Source organism: Sesamum indicum, linkage group LG4 (assembly GCF_000512975.1).
Source record: "Sesamum indicum cultivar Zhongzhi No. 13 linkage group LG4, S_indicum_v1.0, whole genome shotgun sequence".
Classification (NCBI taxonomy): Eukaryota; Viridiplantae; Streptophyta; class Magnoliopsida; order Lamiales; family Pedaliaceae; genus Sesamum; species Sesamum indicum.
This window is the reverse complement of record NC_026148.1, coordinates 3,936,932-3,963,454: the sequence shown is the minus strand read 5'-3', so window position 1 is coordinate 3,963,454 and position 26,523 is coordinate 3,936,932. Positions and strand designations below refer to the sequence as shown.

The window sequence follows — 26,523 nt, the reverse complement described above, 5'->3', positions numbered from 1 at the left end:
TCATTTCAGACTTTCTGGGCCACATACCTCCTAATAATTTATATTCCGCAACCATAAATTATCTTATCCATCATCGATCCGAATACGTAACAGAAAAGGCAGCACGTGTACTACACGCACGAGCGTGTCAGCATTCGGACATGCCCGACATGTTCGCCAACATAAGTAACACAAACATATATACACATCAATGATCACATCACAGACAATGTGTAAAACCAGTTTCAGCATCAAGTTAGCAACTTATATGTATAGCTACTAGCTTAGAATAAGCTAGAAGCTCAGCTTATTTGCTTATTACATAGCTTTTACACTGCTAGAGCAAGTGAATGCGAATGGGAGTGCTTTGGAGATATTAATGATTGGATTTTGATTCCAGGGATCCAACGCTTTGCCCGCTATCCAAGAAATGTAAAAAAACTCATCTCATCTTAATCACTTTTCGAGATTTTTTGTTTGCCATTGTCATCTCTCTCCCTCTCTCTTTTTTTCTCTTTATTTTCCCCCTCGAAAACAAAACTTAAGTGAGTTTCCAATTCTATTCACGATTTCACAGATTGAATTTTCCATTCCAATTAATATGTACACATCAAGCGTACAAAAACGACATCATGTATTTTATTTACATCGGCGTATATATGTTATGCGAAATAGAAGATGCTGTGGAACTTGAAATAGAGAATCATTTTGGATGATTTCATAGTGTAAGTGCAATATTTTAATTTAATTTTTCAGCCCCTCCTCCCTTTTTCATGGGCTGCTTTTGTAATAATATATGGATCTTTTTGTCATTTCCTTGTGTTTGTTTATTGAGAGAAAAGAGATTCTGCATGCCAACACTTAATTAATTAATTCCAACAGACATCATCGTCTATGTTTAGTCAAAGAGAAAAAGGACTAAGCTAATGGCTTCAACTCAATTCTGATGCTAAGCTCTCACCTCCTTAAAATAAGAGTTTATCAATATATCACGAAAAATAAGTTGAAAAGAATATTTTTAATCTCCATTCCGAACTTTTGAGCTTCTCGAAATTAAAAGAACTATACGAAGAATTATAAATAACTTCTTATCGACTTTTGTAACAGTTTATTGATAAAACAAGCACTTTTCATTGTTGTTTTCAAACGCCTCTAATTTTCTCTACCACTTAACACTTAATTTTTTTACAATTTATTTTCATTATAAAAGCAGAAGTTATTGCAAATCTGTTCTAAATTTATATAATTACAAGAATCTATGCAATTCTTGGAGTTTAAGCAAAGAGGAAAAGATGGGCCTCCTCTCTACAAGTCTGACTATGCAAATACAATAATTTTTATGCACAAAAGTTGACTGCAAATGGGTAAAACTTGAGGGCTCAAAAAATTGGCTTTTCTTGTGTCCATATTATTATCCCTTAATCCAGTAAATTTTCTGACAGGACAATCTATGGAAACATGCGGTTCTGACACTTTGAAGATGAAAGAAACATAGGAGAAATAACTGACATACATAACTCACTGAATGCACATCAATAATACTATAATAATGTCAATCATACACCAACACTTGGTTATTTGATAACACCAAAACATACACTTGCTTGTCCTAAAATCTAATGGTAGATTCTTTGATTCCTTCATCCCAACACAAAAAAAATAACAAAAAGCAACCGCCCAAATTCACTTCACACCTCCTACTAAGAAAGGAAATTCCAGGAAATTAAGAATAATGCAAGAACCAAAATTCACAAGAAATACACTCATTTTTGGTTATCCCTTTCAATCTTTATTAGAAAAGAAAACACAGCCCATTAATTAAAGCATCATCATCATCATCATTCATTTTTTCTTTTCTTTCCATCAAAGCTTCTGAAGGGGTTTTCATGAAAGTTGCACCCATTATGCATCATGGTGGGGACTGCCTAACTCATATGGGAATCAAACACACACACACACAGTGGGAGGTGAAAAAACACAAGGATAAAAACAAACTATACACTTTTTTCCCCCTCTTTTCTCTCCTTTTGAGACACAAATTGAGGTGTGTTGCTTTCTCTGTTTTTGCAGCACGGGAGAGATTCTCTCCACCCCTTTCAAGTCAAAGAAGAGAGAAAATACTTAGAAACAAGAAATAAAGAAAGTTCGATATGAAATGGGAAATGGAAGAAAAAAAGGAAGGGCCACAGCTCATGGCATATATTCCCCCTCGGCATAAACCCCACTTATGTTTCCAGATATGGGGTGGGAACATAGGACAGGCTAACAACTCCCAATTATAAAGAGAATTATAAGCCTACCGCATTCTTCAGACAGTGTTCTCAAGCAACCGACGTCCTTTCCTATGATCCAACCCTCTTACATCCTATTCTTCTTACACAAACAGAAATGGCTCTTCAGAATGTCCAAACTAAAGAAATGAGCTTGGTATTGTCTAGTGATGCAAAGCCCAGATTGAAATGGACTCCGGAACTGCATCAGCGTTTCGTGGATGCTGTCAACCAGCTTGGGGGTGCAGAGAGTGAGCATATCTGGTCTAGTCCATTTTACTGCATACTAGATTCTATATATACTAATATAGGAAATTGTGTTGTTCAATGTAGAGGCTACGCCAAAATCTTTGATGAGGGTGATGGGCATTCAAGGACTCACTTTGTACCACCTCAAGAGCCATTTACAGGCAATTCTCTTGTTCTTACACATTGACTTCATTAGATTTTGAGTTCAGTTTCTGTATAAAGGTTCTTGAATATGACGATGTCTTCTGCTGCAGAAATATAGACTGGGAAGAAGTCAACAATCGCAGACATACCACAATAATAAACAGCAAGGTAAGAATCAGAGAACTATGATTATCATGAAACACATGAAAATACGAGGCGTTCACATGCATCTTTTTCCAATTCAGATAATGGAGAAAATCAGAGAAGTCAGCTGAGTAATAAGATTTGTGATGGAGCACACGAGCAGATTAACGAGTAATGATATTTCGATATGGTTTTGAACAACATGAGATTAAGTACAAGGAACGAATTTGACTTAAGTTTGTGCTTTTTTTCAGAAGTTTGCAGGTAGCTCATGCTTTACAAATGCAAATGGAGGTGCAAAGGAAACTTCATGAACAGATTGAGGTAACAGAAATTTACAAACTTATTTAGTTACTTTACGCATTGAGAGTCTATACAGAAAGCACAAAATGATCCATCGGGAACTTCTATACCTACAATTCTTTTCAGGTGCAAAGACATTTGCAGCTAAGAATCGAAGCTCAAGGAAAGTACTTACAGTCAGTCTTGAAGAAAGCACAGGAGACTCTTTCTGGATACAGTCCTTGCTCCATTGAAGTGGAAAATGCAAAAGCTCAACTTTCTCAGTTAGTGTCGATGGTCGACTCTGGGTGTCCAAGTTCCCCGTTCTCCGTATTGACAGAGAGTGATGGCTCGGTGCTAAAAGATGCAAGGAACAAACTATTAGGACGTAATGGATATTCACTCGAGAGTTCTCTAACATCGTCTGAGAGCTCAGACAGGAAGGAAGAAACTCAAATAAAGCATGAAAGTGAGGAGAATTATAAGCATGGAGACGACAAAGCCAATAAAGGGAAGAGAAACTCTGTTGTGCTCTCGCTTATGGAAATGCATCCAGCTGAAAATAGTGGAGCAGAGAATCAAACTAGCAACAGAAAGAAGATCAAAAGTGCCATCGATGAGGTTATGCACAGAGAGCAATCCATTAGTGAAAAGTCCACAGAACAAAATAGTGACGAGGAAGTGCAACCGTTCAGATCATTGGCCAACATTGATTTGAATTGCAAATCCCTGAATGACTTTGATTCAGGTCCAAAAGTGATAGATTTGAACTTGAATGGACTCGAACTCTTCAATGGGACTTTTAGTGTCTAGAAACAGTACTAATAGTTCATCACGAGTCGTATAATATAAAAACTAATTGGTTTTTACTAGCTAATAGAATGCTTACAGAAATTATGTGTATATTGTTTTGTGTATGGACCATAATGAACTTCTGGGGTATATCCAAATTAAAGGTATACAACATATATATAGCGTATATTCTTCATTGATCTGTGCATAGTAATATCAATAAAACCATGTGGTGCAAGCAGAATAGTGCTAAGATCATCCAGATTAGTATCCAAATCTATCCCTTACTCAAGATGCTCAGTACCAGTTGCTCCCAACCTATGCTTCAAGCTGGAGATACAAAAGTTCTTACCAATGCTTCAGCTGCAGAAGGTTCCAAGAAAGCTTGTAGCTCTTCAGATTAATGTTAATAATCTCAGAGAGTATAGCTCAATTATTTCAGTTGGGGTATCATTGACATTAGATCCGTACTAATATCTGGCTAGAATTCACTTTCTGCAGCATAACAGTCTTTCATTCATACCACAATTACTACTATAAATTGGAGACGGAAGTGGAATTACACTCATAGGCTGAAAGCTTCAGTCATAAGCTAAGTTGTGAGTAAAAGTTGCAAAAGAATTATTACTTCACTGTAGATGCTAGCATCTATTCGATACCCTACCTAACATGTGAAATAGACCAGATTCGCAATTTAGGAAGAAATACACAGAACTTCAAAACAAACTTACTTTCTTCACCTGATCTTTTTATTAGTTAGATCGAGTCTATCTACGGTCGTACACTTACCTTGAAAGATTAAACACTAGACAACTGTATGTTCAAACAGAATAAATAAAGCAGAGTCCTTACTCGGGCCAGTATATCGTCTCTGATTCTCTACTCTCCAGCATTCTAGATAAACTTATAACCTCTGCTGGACGAATTACATTGTTCAATGCAGAAGCGAAACCACTAGTTCTTGCTACATTGTGGGAGCTCTTCATGATATAGCTTGAACCTGAACTAGTTTGCTCCAGCACCACAATCTAGGCCAGCTTTTGCATAATTAGATAGATGACTGTTTCTTTTATTTTGAGAAAACAGATTAGCTGAAATGGTCCAGCTAAAAGGTCCATGCAGCATGTCCTGGATTTTCAAGCACCAGATGTTTTATTTATTTTCCTTCTTTGAAGTCAGTTCACATGCCAAGTGGGCTGGAAGTGTCTGCCACTAACCGACGAGAAGCTGCTCAAATATACAGCAGAGATGACATATCTGCTCAACCTACAAAATCCCTTTTCGTGAAGAAGCCTTCACTTGCTTCACATGCACTGTCCCATATGCTTTCTTAATGCTGCCTGCACTTCACATGAACTGTTCCATCAAATAATGTTCTCCTGCTGCTTATAGATCCAGATGTCAAACACTTGCATTCTTCGTTCTTCACCAGTTAACAATCACTCAAAAGCTGTAAAAACACAGGACCATGGTAACATCGTCATAACAAAACTGCTCCTCCTCACCATCTCATCTCTATAGTTCAAAGCCGTTAAGCGTTGCCCCGTGCAACCAAATTCAGCTGGATCACCTCAACCTCATGTTGATGACTTTATTTGATGCATTACAGCAAATGTATCAAGTACCAAATCAAGAATAAGAATCCAGCCAAAATTGCTTCCCCTCATGCTTTGATGAATCAATATTTTCCAATCATTGACATCTCCACTAAGTTCTATATGCCAGCTGCAGACCTCAAACTTTTATAGCTCAAAAAAGTGATCTACAAAAGCGTGGAAAATCACTGGACTCCTACAGAAAAACAGGGATGCACAAAGTGATCTCAATAATTTATCTACCATTAGTGTTGAATTGTAGCTTTCTCCGACAGAATTACTTCCTCTGGTCAAGAATATGAACGTCAGTGATAATTCTCAAATTTAAAGCAGAAATTTAAGTGAGCATGAATCAGTGAACATAAGATAGCCGAAATTAATCTTTATCAGAAATCATTATTATTTCGACATAAACTGCATTGCCAAAGGAAATCATGCGGACTTTAGCATCCTCTGATGTGAATGAAAGGAATTTAACCTCAACTAGAGTTGAGAATTCAAGATAACAGTTCACCTGCCAATCAATATGGCAGATCATACCAAAGAAATGACAGTCAAACAGAGAAGTTTTGCTTCTGAAAACACAATTTATTCATTTAGAGAAAAGATATTCAACAAGAAACTTGGCTCTATAAACAAGTCATTCCCATCACAAGAAGATACAGAAAAAGATTAAAAAGACAAGAAAAAAGAATAAAAAAAAAAATCTAACAAATATGTTCCTAGCCCTCTGTTTCTTGATGACTTGTTAAAGAATCACTAGTCTCACTGCTTTCACTAGAAATACTTTGATTGCTTTCCCCACTTCTCCTACCACTAGCAAATGTAAAGCTCACCCAAATCTCTCTCCTCCTTTCTCCATCACCCTCTCCACTTCTTCTCTTCTTCGCATCATCATCTTCTTCATCCACAGGCATTTCATATCTACAAACAGGACAAGACCCATGAATCCTCAGCCATTTCTCTATGCACTCCCCGTGAAACCTATGCTTGCAAGGCATTTCTTTAGCCTTTTCACCAGCCTCCCACTCCTCCAAGCAAATAACACACGGATCATCATCATTTTCACTACCCACAATCTCCACACTCGCCATAGCATCGATGGACGCTTTTGACGCAGGCGGCTGACCACTTTTCCCCGAAAACACATCTCCGAACAAAGCTTCAAAGCCTAACGATGAGCCGTTACTGCTATTGCTGCCGCTTCTTTCTATTACCACCATGCCTTGCGTAAAAGGGTTCACGAGGATGATCCGATCAGGCGACTCACGTGGGACGCCATGATCTTCAGTTTCTTGAGGTGGGGTCGCGGCGTTTAGGCCTATGATGAAGGGGAAGAAGAGAGATATGTCTCTGTCTCTCGAACTCATGAGCCTTTGAATGAAGGAATATGGGTCAGAGGCAGCTGTTTCCGACGCCATTTCTGTTGGTGAATTGAGCTAAACAACCAAAGAGGAGATGATTCAAATGAGTTTGGAAGGAGAAATTTTTGCTGGAGGAGAGGGGCTGAGAGTTGGGATTTTTAAGCAGAAAGGTGGGCGCCAACAGGAAGTTTGTAGAAAGATCTGGAAGTAAATGTCAGAACTGTCCGCGTTTATCTCAAGAATTGCAGAGCTCGGAAGGTAGAGCTGGGGAGATATTTTCTTGGGGTGACGGATTGAGTACGTGGGGTTTCATTATAGCTCTTGTGGGCTTCCTTTTTCTTGCTATGTACAATCAATATTAAACATCGAAAGTCTTGTTTTCTATATTATTGAATTTATTAAATTATTTAATATATATATATAATATATTTGATTCAATATATTAATAATTCAAATAACTATGGGACTAGCCATTCTCCCACTTACTCATCATTTTAGCTATTTCTAATTGATCGGGAATAATTTTTTTTTATATTGCTAAAATAATTTTTAATAAAATTATAGTTGCAAATATTGTAATTCCAAAATTATTTATTATTTTAAATATATTAAATAAAATGAATATCAATATTAAATATTTTATTATGTATTACCAAAATATGTAATATATAATATAAAAAAGATTTAATTTTTTAAATATAATATAAAGTTATTAACATCTTTATATGCATTTTATCAAATATTGTTATAAGTATAAAATATTATATTAATAGCATATTTATATATATGCTGAAGTATGTAAATAATAAGTATTTATAAAAAAAAATTAAATATATGAAAATATTCAACTATATATATTATAAATTTATAATTAATTTAACATTTTAAAATAATATTTCTTATGTAATGAGACATTGCTCAGTTGCTTTTTTTTGTTTTAATTTTAAGTTTTACTATTTACAAAATATATAAATGAGTAATTTAGAAAGTTTTGATTCAATTTCTTTTTTTATTCATTTTAGTATACCAAACATAACAAAGATATACCAAAATTATTCTATTTATGCTTTTATTTCATTTATAAATTTATTCTATTCCCCCAATTTCATTCCAATATACCAATAACTCTCTTATTATTGGTGTAATATTTCAATCTTACCAATTGAATAAGACATCGTTGACATCAAATGTCTTGTTTCATAGGTTGAATTGGGTGATGGCAAAATTGTATTTATACTTCTGATAAAAAACAATATGAAATAATAATAATATATTATGCATACCAATTGAATTAAAAACTTAACTTTTTTTTTTATATATATAAAGTCAAAAAGGATGCAACTGTAATAAAATAATATTCTCGAATTATAGTCATTCGTTAAATAGTAGTCGTTTATAAATAGAAAAACTAGTCATATTTTTATATTTTTTTTACTTCCTATATATGAGGTGAGGTGAACACTATTATTGCGTATATTTCTTAAAACACTAGATGAATTACTTGAACAAAATTTTTTCAAAAGATAGATGCAATAATGATGTACCTCATATCATATATAAGGAGTAAGAAAAAATATACTAAAAGATGACTAGTTTCTCCATTCATATCTATGATATTTTTAGTCCAATGGTTATAATTTGGGGCAATATTTTATTACAGCTATATTGTTTCGCCTTTATATATATTACACTTATCCCCTTATAAATATAAAAATATTACATATTAAATAAGGGATAAAATTAAAATTTTATATATATATTTTTTCTAACGTCGTCATTTTCGTCCTAGCCAAGTAGAAGGGGCTAGGTGTGAATGATGAATTTTTTTAGTGTAAATGTAATTTTAAAATTTTATTTATAAAAAAGTATATTTCCTATTTTCAAATGAGATTTAAGTGTAACTAACCCTTATTTTTTAGAAAAAAAATCATATACAAATCCAACTTCCTCATATAAAAAAAATAATAAAAAGAATAGCTAAAAAAATAAAAGCGATAATTACACTCTCCTCCCCTGAGGTTTGGTGTAATTTCATGTAAATTTCCTATGGTTTGAAAAATTACATCTAATACTTTTGAAGATTGCTTCCATCTAACAATTAAGTCCCTATGTTAGTCAAAATTAACTGATTGAAAGAAAATTGATGCTTACTCTCTAATATGTATAGCTAAAAGTACTTGGCCCAAAAGAGGTCGCGAAGCCCAAGCCGAGCCTATCGGCCCATTATGAAGGCGGCCCATTGGAGGATTACCAAATTTGGCCCAAGAGGGAAGTCCGATAAAAAGCTTGCCTGACTACAGGGCTACCCTTCAAGTCCAGCCCAGGAGAAGGGAGGCGTAAGACTCCTTGACCTAGAAGGACTCCCTGCAGAATAGGAGTCCTCATGAAGAAGGAGTCATCCTCCACGCAAAAATCTATTTATCAAGCCAAGGATAAGATGGAATCATGCCTTATCCACAGGTATCTAGCCTTTTTTCTCAAAAATGCAGGTAAACAGTAGAGTCCCTACGGGAACGCCCCCTCTATAAATACAGACAGCATCCCCCAACGGGGACACTAATTTGGAAATTGCTTCGCTAATTTGGTTGCAACTCTCAACTTGCGCTCTAATCATATTTGCTCATGAAATTCTTATTTTTATCTCAATTTCTCAGTACGCTTTATTCTTACAATTATTTATTCCTAAATTCGGAACTAACTTGAGCGTTGGAGTGCTAACGTGTTGTTTTATAGGTCCTATTTTTCAAGTTCTTTTGCTTAAGCAGCCCAAGTCCATCATTAACATTCAAGATCGTTGGACTCGTGATAAAATTGCACGCATCAATTAACGTCGTTCATGGGAGCTTGAGTTACCATGGAAACCCCCGCAACCCCGCTAACAAGCAAAAAATCGTGGAGACACCCAGCAATAATTAGCCTTTGCAGGTTGTTGCAGGAACTCGATTAACCTCGGTTGGTGGAGGATTTGCCCCAACCTTGCCTGCACTAATACCACCTCCCAGAGTGGTGGACTTTATGGTTGATCTACCAAGACGAAGCCTTCCTCGAACACCACCTCAGGAGAGTTTTCCCCAGCGTTGTTGGGTGCAATTCAACAAGTGGCCGCAACAATAATTTGGGAGCAGATGGCAGTGTTGGTTTCTACCCGCTCAGCCCCGGCTATGGAGCAAGGCATCCTTAAAGAAGGAGTAGAAAGAGGCCTACCGAAAGGAGACATCCTTGTATCCAGGCCACCTACTGACTAAGAGACAAAGGCTCCCTCCAATGGCTCCCCAAGAGGTCCACCGGCAATGGCTGGCACTACCGGAATGCCTTCAGAAGGGTCTCCAAGATGTAGCGCACCAGATAGCTAAGAAAAGAACCTGGTGAGGCACCCAATGCAGTTAAAAGATTAAGCACACTGAGGTGTAAGGCTTGAAATGAATTAGGGCATAACAGAAGAACATGCCCAAGCATTCAGATACTTCAATGCATTTTATGTTTTACAATGCACTAGTTTCTTCAACTTTAATGTTGACGGTATTTTCTTGCTATTTTAGGTTCGGAACAGTGGAAGGGGTTCAGACCTTTATGTTCCTTTATCATAGCTAACAAGAAAGTGGATGAAGTTGAAAGGTCAAATATAGAAGCTTTAATTGGTAGGAAAAAAGGAAAGTTGTGGTGCCTTTAGCGACAACTAACACAAAAATGACTAATGCCACATTGTCCCAGCCACCAGTACAAGTTTCATCCTCCCGACCTTTGTCCAAGACAAAGGAAGCATGCTACAGTTTCATCTTCACAACCACAACCATCCTCACATCTTGGAGCAACATATCTACGGCCAAGTTTTTGGAGAGGGTTAGGAATCTCCCCACAAAGGGAGACAAGGAGCAAGAATAAGAATGATGACAAAGATTCCAATGAAAAGTTTTAAACAACTGATGTACTTTGGACAATTTATGAAAAGTTTTAGTGATGGTTTTGAAATATATATGTTTGGGATGATTCTAATGGAATGATGTATATATTCCTTTTGTTAAGTTAGCTGTGAATTGAATCTATCTAATAATTACAATACTTACTTTAAGGCTTATAAGCCATTTTAGCTCAAAAAACAAAGTCAAAAACATTTTAAAAATTAAATAAATAATAATAATAATTTTCATAAGGTCATTTTGGTCATTTCATCCGTATAAAAATGGATGGAAATGAGTTATTTGTTAGACGATTACAAGCCTTAAGGGGGTATTTTAAAAATCGAAAGGGGTATCCGTAATTATGTCAAATCTCATGAGAGGTCATTGTAATTTACTCTTAATTTCATTATGGCTAAAATTGTATCTTATAAAAATTTTAAATTAGTGAAGTTAGTTGACAAATTTAAAACGTACAACCAATTTTTTCTCCAATCACATTACAATGATATCAATAAAAATTACAAAATTTACAATCATCAAAATACAATATATGATGAGATATGTGTTCAATAAAATTAAATTTCAATTCATTATTAAATGTTATTGAATTCTTAATTATCAAATGTAATACAAATTATTTTAATAAAATAATAATTTTATAGTACGTAATATCCATATAACATGCATATCAATAATTCAAAATTAAATCATTTTATTATGTAATATTATTGTACAACATATTTTCAATCATGAAAATTATAGTATACTATCATTACTTCTCAAGAATTATTTCTAAAAGGAATACAAAGATGAACTATACAAACTTTATCAGAAAACTAATGACTGAAGAAGTACAACATATATAACAAATTATTACTGTAAGATATAAATATAATAGAAAATAATTAAAAAAAATTTACTGTAAGTTAACACAAAAAAAAATTAAGACAAAAGATAAAAATAAGTATAGTTCGAATGACAAAATATAATTTACCATATTATATATAAAAATATAAAAATAAAATTACTGAGTGAATTACATTTTGCTATTAGAACTATGACCGTTTTTACACTTTGGCATCTAAACTTGTTTTTATGCCAATATACTATCTCAACTTTATAAAATTTTGCACTTTGTCATTTATAATTATTTTTTAACCAAGTCTTTTATCAAAAAACATCACATGTATTACATATATAACATTTAAGGGTTATGTGATGGGATGTTTTTCATATATGCACAATATGTGATGTTTTTCGATAGAAAAATTAATAAAAAAAATGATTATATATGGTAAAGTACAAATTTTGCAAAGTTAAGATGGTAAGTTAACACACAAAAAAAATTAAGACGAAATATAAAAATAAGTATAGTTCGAATGACAAAATATTATATATAATAGACAGAGAGATACTGAAATCATGATATTCCTTTTAATAAAAATGATGCACAATATAGAGATTGGTACAAGCCATCAATGCATGAAGAGACTTTGTTGTGCTGAGTTTGGTTGCACTGGAACTTTTTCACCTCTATGATTGCTATTTGTCTTTGAGTATAATATTGCATCTGCATGATCCCTTAGGAGACAGTTGGCATCCCATCAGCTGGTGGTTGTACTAACTTACTGTGTCATGAGATGCATTGAATAAAAACCTCACTCTCTCCCAAAATTATTATTGTGAAATGACTCAAAGATAATTGTCTTTCTTGTTACTGATTCTTTTTTTCTTTCTTCATATCTTTTCATATAAATAGGAATAATTACACTCTTTTTTTTTTTTCAAATTTGATAAAATTATACGTCATTTTTTTATAGTTTGAAAAATTATATCTAACCCCCTAAAATTTATTTTTATCTAATAAATAAATTATTACATTAGTCAAAATTCACCAAATTTTCTGAGGTTAACAAAAAAATTAAATAGTATTTGATATTTACTTTCGATTGACTTATTACTAACTATTAGAGGTCGAATAATTTTTTTTCGACGAAACTATCCTTATAACGATGAAAATTTATCTAATATGAATTAATGTATGGAGGTGTATGATGTAATTTGATCATAAAAATATTTATTTGACTTGTAATAAATCAGTAATAAGTCAACCGGAGATAAATATAGATTTTTTTCAACTTTTTTGTTAATATCAATAAATTCGATGAATTTTGACTAATGAATGAACTTATTTGTTAGATGAAAACAAACCTCGAGTGCTGGATGTAATTTTCTAAATTATAGTAGGTCTGCGTGTTATTACACCAAATTTCAGGAGATGAAAGTGTAATTATCCTTACTAAAATATTAATTATGATGTAACTTAAATTTCATTACTGAAATGATCATGGTTGAAAAATAAATTAGTCTATCCGATCTTCGATTAAAATTAATTAATAAAAACTTGTTGAATTAAATTTGCTAAACTTAACAAATTAAACATGAACAAAAAAATTTATTCAATAAATTTTTAAATTTAATTCGATGAGTGTAAAAATAATAAAATATACTATAAGAAGTTAAATTAGTTGAATTTGACTCATATTTAATTAATTAAAATTTGTTTGAAGTCAATTATATTTATAATCAAATCAAATTCAATTTAATTTTTCAAATTTAATAATAATTTAAATAAATTTAAACAAGGATAAAATATACTTTGCCCCCATGAACTATTCGTCATGTAAGATTTACCCCCTTTAACTGACAAATGTAACACTTACCTCCTCGATTGGACAAAATGCCCGTTATGCCTGAAACAATTATATTATTCTCAATATATTTTAGTATTTTATACATTAAATCATCACCAAATTATTTTATAATTATTTTTTTTAATATGTGAAGAATTTAAATTAAAAATAGAATATAAATATATATATATATAGTAGATAACAACAAATATAATATAACCAACAACTCATAAATATATGTTTAATCAAAAGTTAAATATTTTTTGAAAAAAATAAATTCATATATTTTATCATATTTTTAAAGAAAATATGTTAAAAAAACTGATATGCAATTACTCATTTTTATCTAAAAAATAAGTAGTTAATAACTTAATTTTATTATAAATTAATAAAATCTTTTCATGATTTCTTGTGTATTTATTGTACTCATTTATTACTTAATTTTGAGTCCGCAAAAAAGATAAAATTCGAATTATTTAACTCACTAATTGTATTTTATTTTATTATAAATAAAATATACTTTTTTCATTTAAGAATTTTAATTAAACTTAACATGAAAAATTTGTACGAATAATTCTTTTTGAATTAAATAAATATATATATATATATAATAACAATATTATTTAAAAATTTAATTGTCTGGGGGAAAATGTCATATTTGTTAGTATAGGAGGGTAAATGATTGAGCTCCAATGTTTTTATATCCGTCGATGTGAGAGAATCCCTTTCTTCTAATTTCATCCTGACCGTCATTTAGCTGCATCAAGTTTCGAAGTTGTTGTGGGATGTGTAAGTAGCGACTCTTCTCAACTCTTTTAACTTTTCGGCAGTTTAAAGAAAGGTGCTACAACCGCAACATGCTCTTCTGTCGCCGAATCGCAGCTGACCCGTTCGATTAAATGCCTGAACGAATTATTCATCTTCAATTTGGCTGTATCTTTTAGTTTCTTTGACAGTAATCTTCTGGGTTCAAGGCGAGTGGGAGAATTCATGGCGATTGGGTCTTGTATTGCTGCACTGAAGTTCCAGGCTTGTGGGATCTTTGGAACTAGCCTTAATAACCTCAATATCCTTCCCCTGCACTCTGCAAGTGAGAAATATAAGTTGCTTTCTTTGTATTCTTTTCGTAAGCAAGAGATAGTGTCACTGTGTGTGAATATAGGGTAAATTGCAATTTAGGCAAACAGTGTAAAAATAAAATAGCAATTTATTTCTCTGTATTTTTCAAAATATAGCAATTTACCCCTATGTTTTAAAAAATATATGCTTTTACTTGCTGGTACTGCTATTGTGGGTGGTGAGGTGGACTTAGGAGCAAGAATGTCTGTGTTAAACTCTTGATGATTGGTGTTTGGCTTTCGCGAATTCTGATGAGAAAAGCTCATTTCCAGATTTGGTTATGAAGCCATCGGTGATTGAAGCAAGAGCTAATACACGGACTGACGGTGCTAAACTTCAGAATAGAAGATTAAGAAAGAAGGTAAAGAAAGTGATGGACTGATGTATCGTGCTGCAATGGATTGTCTGTGCTGCTTCACTTAGGTCCCAAGGGAGATTATGACATAGTTGTTAATATCTTTTTTCCCAGTTTAATGGGACAGCGACAAAACCAAGGCTTTCGGTGTTCTGTTCGGATAAGCAGTTGTATGCTATGTTGGTTGATGATCAGAACAAGAAGTGTTTGTTCTATGGAAGCACTCTGCAGAAATCGATACGAAAGGATCAATCTTGCACGACCGTTGTAAGTATTTCTTTCCACTTTTTGGGGCAATGTTATTCAACTGAACAAAGTTGTTCAGTTGATGTTGTGGCCCTATACTTCATAACAGAAGTTCTAATTGGCACTGATTTTCCTTTCCGTTGTTGTTCTTCTCTTTTTTTTACTAATTTGTTAGGCCCGGATTAATTCCGAGTAGTAAACAGAACTATAATTACCAGTAGAAATTCTTCATCTCAGGAGGCAGCTGAACGTGTTGGGGAAGAGCTTATCAAGGCATGCATGGATCTCAACATAAACGAAATCACCTTGTATGACCGCAATGGCTTGGCTCGAGGAGAACGAATGCAGGCCTTCGAAATTGCTGTTGCTCGCCATGGCTTCTTGCCGCGATAGATCTGCTTTGGGTTGTTTGCTAGCCTTTTGATATGGGAAAAATGTAATTTACCTACATGTAATATGAGAAATGAGTAAAAAAACCCATATGAAAAATAAAATAGAAAATTACCCCATGTGTTTTGAAAAATAAAACAAATTATCCCCTATCTAAATCATTAATAGGGGTAGTTTGTTTCATTTTTTGAAACACAAAGGATAATTTGCTAATTCTTTTTTCACAAGGGGTATTTGCTCATTTCACATATCGCAAGGGGCTAAGGGTAAATTGCATTTAACCCCCTTTTGATATTTGATAGTCTAGCAGAAACAATTGTATTTTGGAATCTCATAATATGCATAAGACCACATTTTTCCATGTTCTCTCTTGTATCGGAAACTTGCATGGTGTGTGAATGATGACCTATATTTTGAATATGATTTTATTCTTTTTAAATGATACGCGGCTTGATTGTTATCTCGTTGCATTTGGTAATGTACTAAAATAACGACTTAATAGGAAGAAGAGGTCTTAGTATTTATAAGTTGTTAGGAATGACTAAAAAGAAGACCAAGTCCCTTGCCTTAATTTTAGCTAATTAACCAACAAATCCTCTTTTATTCTATTATACCCGTTGGATTAAGGATTGGATAAGTCCAATTGATTCCATCTACTTAGTCATGGCTCTATAAATAGGCATGAGTTCTCATTCATTTGTCACACCAAAAAAAAACATAGAGCTCTCCTCTTCTAGCTCATTTCATTTCTTTCACTTCTGAGTTTTATATTCTGTTCGTTGTTCCTAGCTTTCTTCCACGAGTGCGCGTGTAAGAAAGTAATAGCTGTATTAACCTTGGGGAGGGATCGGTTTATACTATCTGCACCACGGTAGTACCGAAATTTCGCTTTCAAGGCAATGGTTTTCCACGGCACAGTCTTTCAATATTCCAACAAGTTGAAAGTGAAATATTGTTATAATGGCTGTTCCAATTGCTAAAACACTGCCTGACCTCTCCAAACTAGAGCCACTTGATGGGATCAACTATAAACGATGGTCACAAAAGTTGCTCATATTTTTTGAACAATTGGACGTGGACTATGTGCTGTTCCAGAATCCACCGGAAACTCCAGCTGAAATCTCTACTCTTGCCATTACTGCAGCGGCAATTCCAGCAGAAGGGACGATTACAAAATCTGAGCACAAGACAAAACTGAAATACGACAGAGATAATAAAACGGTGAGAGGTCATCTGCTGAATCATATGAACAATTCTTTGTTCGATTTATTTGTCAACTATAAGAGTGCCAAAGAAATCTGGACTACAATGGAGGCAAGATACGGAGGTGATGACGCTGGAAGAAAAAAGTACGTCGTCGGCAAATGGCTTCAATTTCAAATGGTTGATGAGAAGCCTATAATGGACCAAATCTATGAGTACGAAAACCTAGTAACTGAAGTGCTAAGCGAGGGCATGAAAATGTGTGAAATTTTACAAGCCAACGTACTACTGGAGAAATTCCCTCCTACTTGGAGTGAATATCGCAACCACTTGAAGCACAAGAAAAAGGATCTAACACTTCAAGAACTAATCAGCTATATGAGAACGGAGGAAGCAAATCGTCTAAAAGATAAGAAAACTTCTCTCTTTTCTGTTTTAGTTAAAGCTAACCTTGTTGAGTCTGCTGGATTTAAAAACAGGTTTCCCTAGAATAAAATAAAAGGCTTTCAAAAGAACAATCAACACAAGACGTTCAAAGGACCTGACAGCAAGATCCAAAAGCACAAAATATCGTGCTACTGCTGTGGGAAGCTAGGACACAAAGCGTACCAGTGTTACCATAGAAAGGATTAACAAAAGACAAACCAAAATCCAACCACTAAATCAACTCTACAAGTCAACCTAGCTGAAAATGATGAGATCATCGCTGCGGTAGTTGTAGAAGCCAACTTGATAGAGAACAAAGAAGACTGGATACTAGACATTGGAGCGTCCAGACATTTCTGCTCCAACAAAGCACTATTACATGAACTTAGCGACGCAACGGACGGCGAGTGTGTCTTCATGGGAAACTCTACAACCGCCGGAGTCTTGGGTAAAGGAAAGATCTTCCTTAAACTTACTTCTGGCAAAACACTTGCTTTGAATGACATACTATATGTGCCTTCTTTACGTAGAAATCTAGTTTCTGGTAGTTTATTGAATAAAGCTGGCTTGAAAATTGTGTTAGAATTTGATAAGGTTATAATCACTAGGAATACTGACTTTGTAGGAAAGGGATACTTATCTGGTGGTTTATTTGTTCTAAACACTGTTTCGCCTGCTATTAATAAAATTTCTTCCAGTTCTGCTTATTTGATGGAATCTGTTGATATTTGGCATGGTAGATTAGGACATGTAAACTATTCCTCTATTAAAAGGTTGAAAACTATGAATCTTATAAATATTTCTGACACAAATGGATGCTCTAAATGTGGAGTCTGTGTAGAGGCAAAATACGTAAAGAAACCTTTTAATTCCATCACATCTAGAAGCACTGAATTACTAGAATTAATCCACTCAGATCTAGCTGATTTCAGAAATATATTAAGCAATGGTGGTAAAAAATATTATATCTCCTTCATTGATGATTTTTCTAGATACACTAGAATTTATTTATTAAAATCAAAAGATGGGGCTGCTGAAATATTTTTTAAATTTAATGCTGAAGTCGAAAATCAATTGGATAAGAAGATTAAAAGACTTAGATCTGATAGAGGTGGAGAATATAATACTAAATTCTTAAAAGAATTTTGTGAGATTAATGAAATAATCTATGAAATGTCTGCTCCATATACACCTCAACAAAATGGCATAGCTGAACGGAAAAATAGAACTCTAAAAGAAATGATGAATGCTGTGCTTTTAAGCTCAGGTATGCCTGATAATATGTGGGGGGAAGCAGCTTTATCTGCATGCTATATCCTTAATAGAGTCCCACATAAAAAATTGGATAAAACCCCTTATGAATTATGGAAAGGGTTTGCTCCTAACTTTAAACATCTTAAAGTGTGGGGTTGTCAAGCTAAAGTAGCATATCCAGAATTTAAAAAAACAAACATAGGACCTAAAACCTTTGACTATGTGTTTATTGGATATGCCCAAAATAGTGCCGCATATAGATTTATATGTTTAAATGATAACTCTCTTTGTGAATCAAGAGATGCTGAATTTTTTGAACTAGTTTTTCCATTAATTAAAACTTCTAGAACGTATATAGCTTCGCCAAGCAATAAACCTTTGTTAACTTCCTCTAATTCTATTGTGAATGAACCTAGAAGAAGTAAAAGACAAAAAACTGGACATAGTTTTGGACCAGATTTTTTAACTGCTTTCATAACGGACGACCAAGGAAAGATAAATGAAGACTTTGTTTCAATGTTTTTAGTTGAAGATGATCCTAAGACATATACGGAAGCAATAACCTCCATAGATTCTAGTTTCTGGAAGGAAGCTATTAAAAATGAACTAGATTCTATAATGTTAAATCATACTTGGGATTTAGTAGATTTGCCTATAGGAAGTAAGCCTATAAAATGCAAATGGGTATTCAAGAAAAAATGAAAACCAGATGGATCAATAGATAAATTTAAGGCACGATTAGTGGTTGTGGGTTATACACAAAAGAAAGACATAGACTACTTTGATACATATTCACCTGTGACAAAGATTGCAACCATTAGAACTCTAGTTGCCCTATCAGCTATTCTTGGCTTAATAATTCATCAAATGGAAGTAAAAAACAGCCTTCCTAAATGGAGACTTGGAAGAAGAAATATATATGGAACAACCAGAGTGGTTTATTATACCTAGCCAAGAAAATAAAATTTGTAAACTTAGAAAATCACTATATGGGTTAAAACAAGCACCCAAACAATGGTATGAAAAGTTTGATCATACTTTAAAAACTAATGGATACAAAACAAATGTATCAGATACATGTGTATACTCAAAATTGTTTGGGACAGAATGTGTTATTATATGCCTATATGTCGATGATATGCTGATTTTTGGTAGTAACATAGAAAGAATTGATGAAACCAAAAGATTCTTATCAGCACAATTTGACATGAAAGATCTAGGAGAAGCTGATGTAATCCTAGGCATTAAAATTAGAAAAACAGAAAATGGGTTCTCTCTTTGTCAGTCTCACTACATAAAGAAAATCTTGGACAAGTTCGATGGTCAAGATGAAATACCAGTCAAAACACCCTATGACGCAAGTATATGTCTCAAAAAGAACAAAGGTGATAGTGTGTCACAAGCTGAGTATGCAAAAATCATAGGGAGTGTTATGTTTCTCATGAACTACACCAGACCTGATATAGCTTATGCTGTGAGTAGACTAAGTCGGTATACCCATAATCCCAATAATGAACATTAGAATGCACTACGTCGCTTGTTAAGATATCTAAAGGGGACTATAAACTTAAGTTTGCACTTTAATAAATTTCCCCCAGTGTTAGAAGGATTTTGTGATGCAAATTGGGTTACCGATAATGATGAAGTAAGCTCAACTAGTGGATTCGTCTTTACTTTGGGTGGGGGAGCTATTTCCTGGAAATCTGCAAAACAAACTTGTATAGCTCGCTCTACTATGGAATCTGAATTTATAGCTCTTGAATTAGCAGGTCAAGAAGCAGAGTGGCTGAGAAACTTATTGAGAGATGTGCCCTTGTGGGGGTCAACTGTGTCAGTATCTCCGTACTGTGACTCCCAAACTGCTATTGGAATTGCCAAGAACTATGCTTACAATGGCAAAAGGAGACATATTCGTATCAGACATGAAGCATTGGAATTGCCAAGAACTATGCTTACAATGGCAAAAGGAGACATATTCGTATCAGACATGAAGCAGTAAAAGAACTCCTAAAGAATGGGATCATCTCCCTAGATTATGTGAGGTCCGAGAGGAACTTGGCAGATCCTCTCACTAAAGGACTAACCAGGAGAATTATCTTTGAGTCTTCAAGAGCAATGGGGTTAAAATCCCTTGATTGATGAAATATGGTATTGACCATATAAATTCATAGCCCTGTGTTTGGGTGGTCCTAATAAGGACTTGATGGATAACTCTGACTCTATTCAGAAAGATAGCCTCATAGCTCAGTTGTTGAGTGGTCTATAGACTTGATGAAGCTATATGTGTTAAGTGTGGAGGTGGGCCGCCTTCTATGAAAGAAAAATGAAAATTCTTTCTAGAACACTCATTTGAACCCAAGGTATAAGCGCACGGCCATTAATAGCACTCGGAACTTTATCACGGAACAACGAACACTAAGAAATTCATACGTGATTGTGAGGGTCTCAATTTGAGCTATCGAAAGTTCAAGAGTCATATCACTCTCGTTAGCCAAATTGATTGCCTCACTTCACTACGCATTAATTCAATCGAAAAATATTAATGCTTAAGTATATTTATTCCTTCATTCAGAAATCATATTCTTTTTCTATATTAGTCATTTGTGGGGGATTGTTAAGAATGACTAAAAAGAAGACCAAGTCCATTGCCTTAATTTTAGCTAATTAACCAACAAATCCTCTTTTATTCTATTATACCCGTTGGATTAAGGATTGGATAAGTCCAATTGATTCCATCTACTTAGTCATGGCTCTATAAATAGGTACGAGTTCTCATTCATTTGTCACACCAAAAAAAAACTTAGAGCTCTCCTCTTCTAGCTCATTTCATTTCATTCACTTCTGAGTTTTATATTCTGTTCGTTATTCCTAGCTTTCTTCCACGAGTGCGCTTGTAAGAAAGTAATAGCTGTATTAACCTTAGGGAGCGATCGGTTTATACTATCTGCACCACGGTAGTACCGAAATTTCACTTTCAAGGCACTGATTTTCTACGGCACAGTCTTTTAATATTCCAACATAAGTCATGCAAGCTCTTTATCTATAATCAATATGGGATGTTTAACTACATCACTCTAGATATTATGTTATATTTATATATGTAAAACTTCTTTCCCCTTATGACTATGAACAGGCACAAAGTAACCCCATTCTGAAAATGAGGAAATATGCAAATATCAAGAAATCTGGGGTGTTAGTGATATTTCCCTAAAACTTGGGAAACGGTGGCAGCACGTCGCGGTTATCCATTAACGGTTGAAATATTTTAAATTTCTCGTTACAAACCGCTCTATATATCATCAAACGCAAAGATATTTCTCAATCCATTGTTGATCATCTCCCTTTCTTGATCAATTCTTGGATACGCTCATTGTGTAAAATCATGGAGAAATCCTCAGAAGAAATCGGCATAAAAATCTACACCGCCTCCCCGACACTCGACCTACCGCCGCTTTACCCCTGTTCGCCGCCGTCCTCCACTACCCCTCTACCCTCAAACGCCGGCCGGAAAAGACGAGCGGTGGCGAGCGGCGTGCAGAAAACCCTCTCCAAAACCTCGTTGCTCGCCAACTTTCTACCCACCGGGACCCTGCTCACCTTCGAAATGGTCCTCCCGTCGGTCTACGCCAACGGGGAATGCTCCTCTGTGACGACCCACATGATATACTCTTTGTTAGGCCTCTGCACTCTCTCTTGCTTCTTCTTCCACTTCACGGATTCTTTCCGGGGGCCCGACGGGAAAGTGTACTACGGGTTCGTGACTCTAAGCGGGCTGGCGGTTTTCAAAACGGGCCTCGGGGTGGAGGTGCCGAAAGACGACAGGTATAAGGTAGGGTTGAGCGATTTCGTGCATGCACTGATGTCTGTTCTTGTGTTTGTGGCGATTGCATTTTCTGATCATCGGGTCACGGGTTGTGTGTTCCCGGGTCATGCAGCAGAGTTGGATGAAGTGATGCAGAGTTTTCCACTGATGGTGGGGATCATTTGCAGTGGGCTGTTTCTTGTGTTTCCTACAACTAGATATGGCATCGGTTGTGTGTCTGCTTGAGGTTTCTTGACATTTTCCCAGGTCGTGGATTCGCACCCGTTGGATCAAATGCTATGATGATCTGGAGCATGTGAGAAATCCATCAAAACTCCTAATCATGGGATACCAATAGGCTCGTATGGGCTCATTTGTTATGTCCTATATTATTTAGTTTGAAGGTGTTTCGGTTGTGATGTAGATGCTATAACAAGTGTGGTTATGTTTGTTTATGTTGTTCTGAGTGAATGAACTGGAAGGTTTGTCTACGACTGACTATTCCAGCATTCTTGAATTGTTTTAAGTTTGATTTATAAATTAGAATTTATGTCGGGGAAAATACAGTTCGTATGCAATATATATGTATGGTGCCACTGCAAGTTTATTTGACGTCAAACAAGATTAAGCAAGAATAGATGAATACTGAAAACAATTATGATTTCTTTATCTACACAACAATATCACATAACCAATTGCTCTTGGTTAATCTCTACTGATCCACATAAAGCCACACTTCACTCGCATCTCTTTACCTCTCTATACATATGATACAACTCCCTCATTGTTGCGACAAAAATGGAACGGCAAAGTAATACGCATTAGTAAATTCTATGCTCTAACCATATGCATAATATCTCCTACTTCTACAACTATGTTAACTCTTCCATTGCGTGGAACCGATACTTTCCTGTCAAGACTGAAACCCACCTCCATCATTATTCTCCTCTAGATACTATCACAAGTAGTTGTCCTTGGAGCCAACTAGTTTCAGTATATGATCGAACCATTTTGCATGTTAAACAAGATAGTTACTCGCCACAGCAAAAAGCACGTTTTGTCTCTTGAATCTTTTGCCACAAGCAAAGGAGCTCTCTGGGGCCTTGGTAATGGGCAACAACATAACCATCCTTACAACCATCATTAAAAATCCTCTCGTCCTTCTCATATCTGACTTCCAGTCCCTTCTTCTGCATATCCGCAATCCAGATTCCCATGGCAACATCTTCTAGTTTGAATATCTGTGACAATAATTTCTAATGCTTGAGATATTGGCTTGACTGGTAGTAATGGAATGTTCTATGCATGTGTACCATCATGATAGCCACCTAATTTGCAACAAATAGTGAGCCAATTCAATATAAAACATCAGCAAGTTGATTCTTACCTTTAGGTGTCCCTTTCTGTGTTTCTTGGAAATTGTCCTTGCTATATCACTTGAGACGACATAACCAGGACCATGTGCCCAAGGTGGATATTTGTCATCAGGCCATTCCTAGAATCAGGTGAGATGTAAAGTTGAGTTAGATTATATTAGCATAAGACAATTATAGGATAACCAGCACTAAGTACTTAACCTGGCCTACATTGGGTACAAGTGAAGACAATTTTAGGATAACTGTTAACTTGAATTCGCACAATAATTTTGAATCATTAAGATGAAGAGGCTGACATAAGTAGATACTATTAACAGAAACTTGGGTCCTTTCCTGTCCTCATATTCCTCAAGTAAAACCCCGAGGCTTATTATTCACTATATAGGGCGGCAATTATAGATGAGGGCAAATTACTGCCACCTCCCCTAAGTTTGGCATAGTTACAAATACCTCATATTGTTTTGGAACCCCCCCCCCCTTACCGCGGATTCTAATGTCCGTCTAACAACGAACCAATTCCATTATCTTCCGCTAGGTTTCCATCTAATTTTTGTGGCGAATTGGCCAAATGTTCTTTTTGAATTATAGTTTTATATATTTTTTAAAATTTTCTAAAATATTGTTATAGATGAATATGCCCTCTGGATGATTTATTTTCCCACCCTTGGGATTTTTTTACATTTTTTACAAACATTTAAAAGAACAAAAACCAGCAAGGATACAGTAGCAATTTCAACATCTCATCTAGGGATTACATAATTATTTCCATTTCAGGGTAGTATTTGTAATTTTCCAAACAACAAGGAGGTATTCCTACTTATGCCAAACCTAATAGGAGGTAGTTGTAATTTACCTTAAAAACGTCAATGTGTGTACGAATACATTACCTCCTCATCCTTTACTTCCCGGCTTTATTGTATCATAGTATTAGGCTTCACTTGTTCAGATGGTAATTTTATGGACAATGTCAAATACCCAGTTAAACAGTCTAATTTTTAGTTAATGCAACCAAACATAATGTTTCTTCTGTTGCTATCTGATCTTCGGTCTCTTTTTTCTGCTTGGAATGCATAAATTTTTCATGAAACAGTAACAAAACAGTTGAAAGACATACCTCAGGACTAATATACCACTTGCTGTCTGGACTCCGATGAGGCTGTGAGTCTGAATTGATGAGGCCGTAGAGCAAACCATGAGTCACATTGGTTCTCCTTAAAGAATTCAAAATTTCATCTACACGAACAAATGCGTCGTCATCCGTCTTCATGATAAACTTAGCTGATACAACCTCAGTCTGTTGAAGAGATTAGGGCAATGAGGTACTAAAGGAATACTCCATGAGCAAGGAAGGTTAGAGGACTTTACCCCAAAGATGCAGATGGCTATGGTCTTCCATGTGATGAGACTGTAATAGTCAACAAAAGGCATCAACTGGATGTCTCCATAAGTCCGTGCCTCATTCCAGAGCTCCTCATTCACCATCTGGTTTTTATGCTGCATGATATTGGTCATGTTTCAATTGTTATTAGAAATCAATATATGGAATTAGCATATAAGGAATTGTTAATAAGGCCATCTGCTCTTGCCATCAAAACTTACCAGACCAACGAAGAAACGAACTGCAACCTGTCCTGACCGTACTTCAGGATACTGCATCCAGGATCTTCGAACTGCCATTCTACGCTTGAAATTGTTGGCGGTGGAGAAAATACCAATGAAGAGGTTCAGCTGTCTTTGATGAGGTAATTGAACAGCTTTAAGAGCTTCCAAGTCAATTATGTGTTCTAAGTCCTCTGATGTCGGTAAGCCACTGGCCACAACAGATATTAAATTTATATCTCCAGAAATTCTCACTTCACTAACAAGCCATGGCTCCAAAGCCTGTATACATAGCCAACATAGGGTAATCAATTTTGATTTAAAAGTGCAAGTTGGATCTAGGAAATCTGACATTTTATATGAATGGACTGGGAAAGGGTCAGAGAAAGATTACTTCACGGAAAGCAAATGAAGTTATGTGCTTTCCATCCACTGTCATTTGAATCCCTTCTGAACCAACTCTGAGTGTGGCAACAAATAAGTCATTTTGCTTGAAAGGAAAGTACTTTCTTGGTTTCCCATCATGCACCATAGAAATCTTTCTTGATCCATTAGCATGTCGGTAAGCTTTGATCATCTGGTTATTCTCTTTACCCACCAGCTCATTGCACTGGTCCAGCTCATCCACTGATATCAGCAAGTAGCATAGCCCAAAGCATGCAGCAACAGATAACGATTGATCGGAAAGAAAAGTAAACATCATTAAGTGAAAATACGAAGTGAAAGAAAGCCATATCCTGGTAAGATGATGCTCTTCAGAGAAATGTTAGGCAGCTAGAGTAACTTTGGAAAGTAAATCCAATTCAGTGTTAAACCAAGTTTTTCGTCATCAATTAATTTAAGTCCATAACTCAGGTTAAGCAAAAAGGACATATTGCATCGATGGTTGTTTATTGATTTTTCTTTTTTGGGAACAGAGATGGTTATTTGTTGTAAAAAGGAACAAAGTTCTGGAACAAGAAAAAGTATAGGGAAAAAAGCACACATGTTGATGCAGCAGTTCATGCTACAAAGTTCCTAAAGATAACATGAGAACCCTACATAACTAAACTAAGACGACGTTTTCACGTATAGAATACAGAAACTGTTATGCAACCTACAAATTCTAATTGTTTCGAAGAGAGACATGTATTTACCTTTTTTAATTTTTTCCCTGTCAGGAGATGGACAGCGCTCCTCTTCACCCCAGTCATGGGCAATAGTCCAGGTGTTTTGAACAATTACAGGATCCTCAGTTATTTTATCACCGTGGAGTCTAACATTATAGTGCAAAATAATAGGAGGATCTGGCTCCCCTGGAAGTGGTTCACCAGTCAAGTCAACTCGGAAATCACCAAGAAGG

General features: G+C 35.1%; 6 protein-coding genes and 1 long non-coding RNA gene across 7 annotated transcripts in view; 4 read left to right on the top strand and 3 right to left on the bottom strand.

Moving 5' to 3' along the window:
- LOC105159974 (myb family transcription factor PHL8-like) lies at window positions 1,487–4,056 on the top strand. Its single transcript, XM_011077211.2, has 6 exons — window positions 1,487–2,500; window positions 2,583–2,659; window positions 2,753–2,810; window positions 2,888–2,957; window positions 3,041–3,110; window positions 3,216–4,056. The coding sequence occupies exons 1-6, from the start codon at window positions 2,368–2,370 to the stop codon at window positions 3,879–3,881; spliced, it is 1,074 nt and encodes a 357-aa protein (XP_011075513.1). The 5' UTR covers window positions 1,487–2,367; the 3' UTR covers window positions 3,882–4,056.
- LOC110011875 lies at window positions 2,644–4,670 on the bottom strand. The gene is made up of 3 exons (XR_002286959.1): window positions 4,213–4,670; window positions 3,265–3,425; window positions 2,644–2,761 (listed from the first exon to the last, which is right to left on the bottom strand). It is a non-coding gene; the product is annotated as an uncharacterized LOC110011875 (long non-coding RNA).
- Window positions 6,040–7,047, bottom strand: LOC105159973 (E3 ubiquitin-protein ligase RING1). The gene has a single exon (XM_011077210.2). The coding sequence runs from the start codon at window positions 6,874–6,876 to the stop codon at window positions 6,178–6,180; it is 699 nt and encodes a 232-aa protein (XP_011075512.1). The 5' UTR covers window positions 6,877–7,047; the 3' UTR covers window positions 6,040–6,177.
- Window positions 14,177–15,882, top strand: LOC105159972 (50S ribosomal protein L18). Its single transcript, XM_011077209.2, has 4 exons — window positions 14,177–14,501; window positions 14,803–14,891; window positions 15,000–15,152; window positions 15,369–15,882. The coding sequence occupies exons 1-4, from the start codon at window positions 14,402–14,404 to the stop codon at window positions 15,522–15,524; spliced, it is 498 nt and encodes a 165-aa protein (XP_011075511.1). The 5' UTR covers window positions 14,177–14,401; the 3' UTR covers window positions 15,525–15,882.
- On the top strand, window positions 16,482–17,213 carry LOC105160070. The gene has a single exon (XM_011077334.1). The coding sequence runs from the start codon at window positions 16,482–16,484 to the stop codon at window positions 17,211–17,213; it is 732 nt and encodes a 243-aa protein (XP_011075636.1).
- Window positions 21,709–23,343, top strand: LOC105159971. Its single transcript, XM_011077208.2, has one exon. It carries the CDS (start codon window positions 21,787–21,789, stop codon window positions 22,450–22,452), a length of 666 nt encoding a protein of 221 aa, XP_011075510.1. The 5' UTR covers window positions 21,709–21,786; the 3' UTR covers window positions 22,453–23,343.
- The window catches only part of LOC105159970 (beta-1,3-galactosyltransferase GALT1), a gene marked incomplete in the record, with an annotated part of 5,781 nt that continues 2,071 nt past the window's right edge, over window positions 22,814–26,523 (bottom strand). The window contains 7 exon segments of the mRNA XM_011077207.2: window positions 22,814–23,447; window positions 23,594–23,701; window positions 24,697–24,876; window positions 24,948–25,076; window positions 25,182–25,463; window positions 25,576–25,808; window positions 26,318–26,523. Of these exon segments, the coding sequence (XP_011075509.1) occupies window positions 23,238–23,447; window positions 23,594–23,701; window positions 24,697–24,876; window positions 24,948–25,076; window positions 25,182–25,463; window positions 25,576–25,808; window positions 26,318–26,523 (1,348 nt within the window).

Coding starts and splice junctions, on each gene's coding strand:
- LOC105159974 (XM_011077211.2), top strand. CDS start 2,368: ATGGCTCTTCAGAATGTCCAAACTAAAGAAATGAGCTTGGTATTGTCT. Junction 2,811..2,887: donor CCACAATAATAAACAGCAAG/GTAAGAATCAGA, acceptor TTTCCAATTCAG/ATAATGGAGAAAATCAGAGA. Junction 2,958..3,040: donor GCACACGAGCAGATTAACGA/GTAATGATATTT, acceptor GCTTTTTTTCAG/AAGTTTGCAGGTAGCTCATG.
- LOC105159971 (XM_011077208.2), top strand. CDS start 21,787: ATGGAGAAATCCTCAGAAGAAATCGGCATAAAAATCTACACCGCCTCC.
- LOC105160070 (XM_011077334.1), top strand. CDS start 16,482: ATGGCTGTTCCAATTGCTAAAACACTGCCTGACCTCTCCAAACTAGAG.
- LOC105159973 (XM_011077210.2), bottom strand. CDS start 6,876: ATGGCGTCGGAAACAGCTGCCTCTGACCCATATTCCTTCATTCAAAGG.
- LOC105159972 (XM_011077209.2), top strand. CDS start 14,402: ATGGCGATTGGGTCTTGTATTGCTGCACTGAAGTTCCAGGCTTGTGGG. Junction 14,502..14,802: donor CCTTCCCCTGCACTCTGCAA/GTGAGAAATATA, acceptor GCTCATTTCCAG/ATTTGGTTATGAAGCCATCG. Junction 15,153..15,368: donor ATCAATCTTGCACGACCGTT/GTAAGTATTTCT, acceptor TCTTCATCTCAG/GAGGCAGCTGAACGTGTTGG.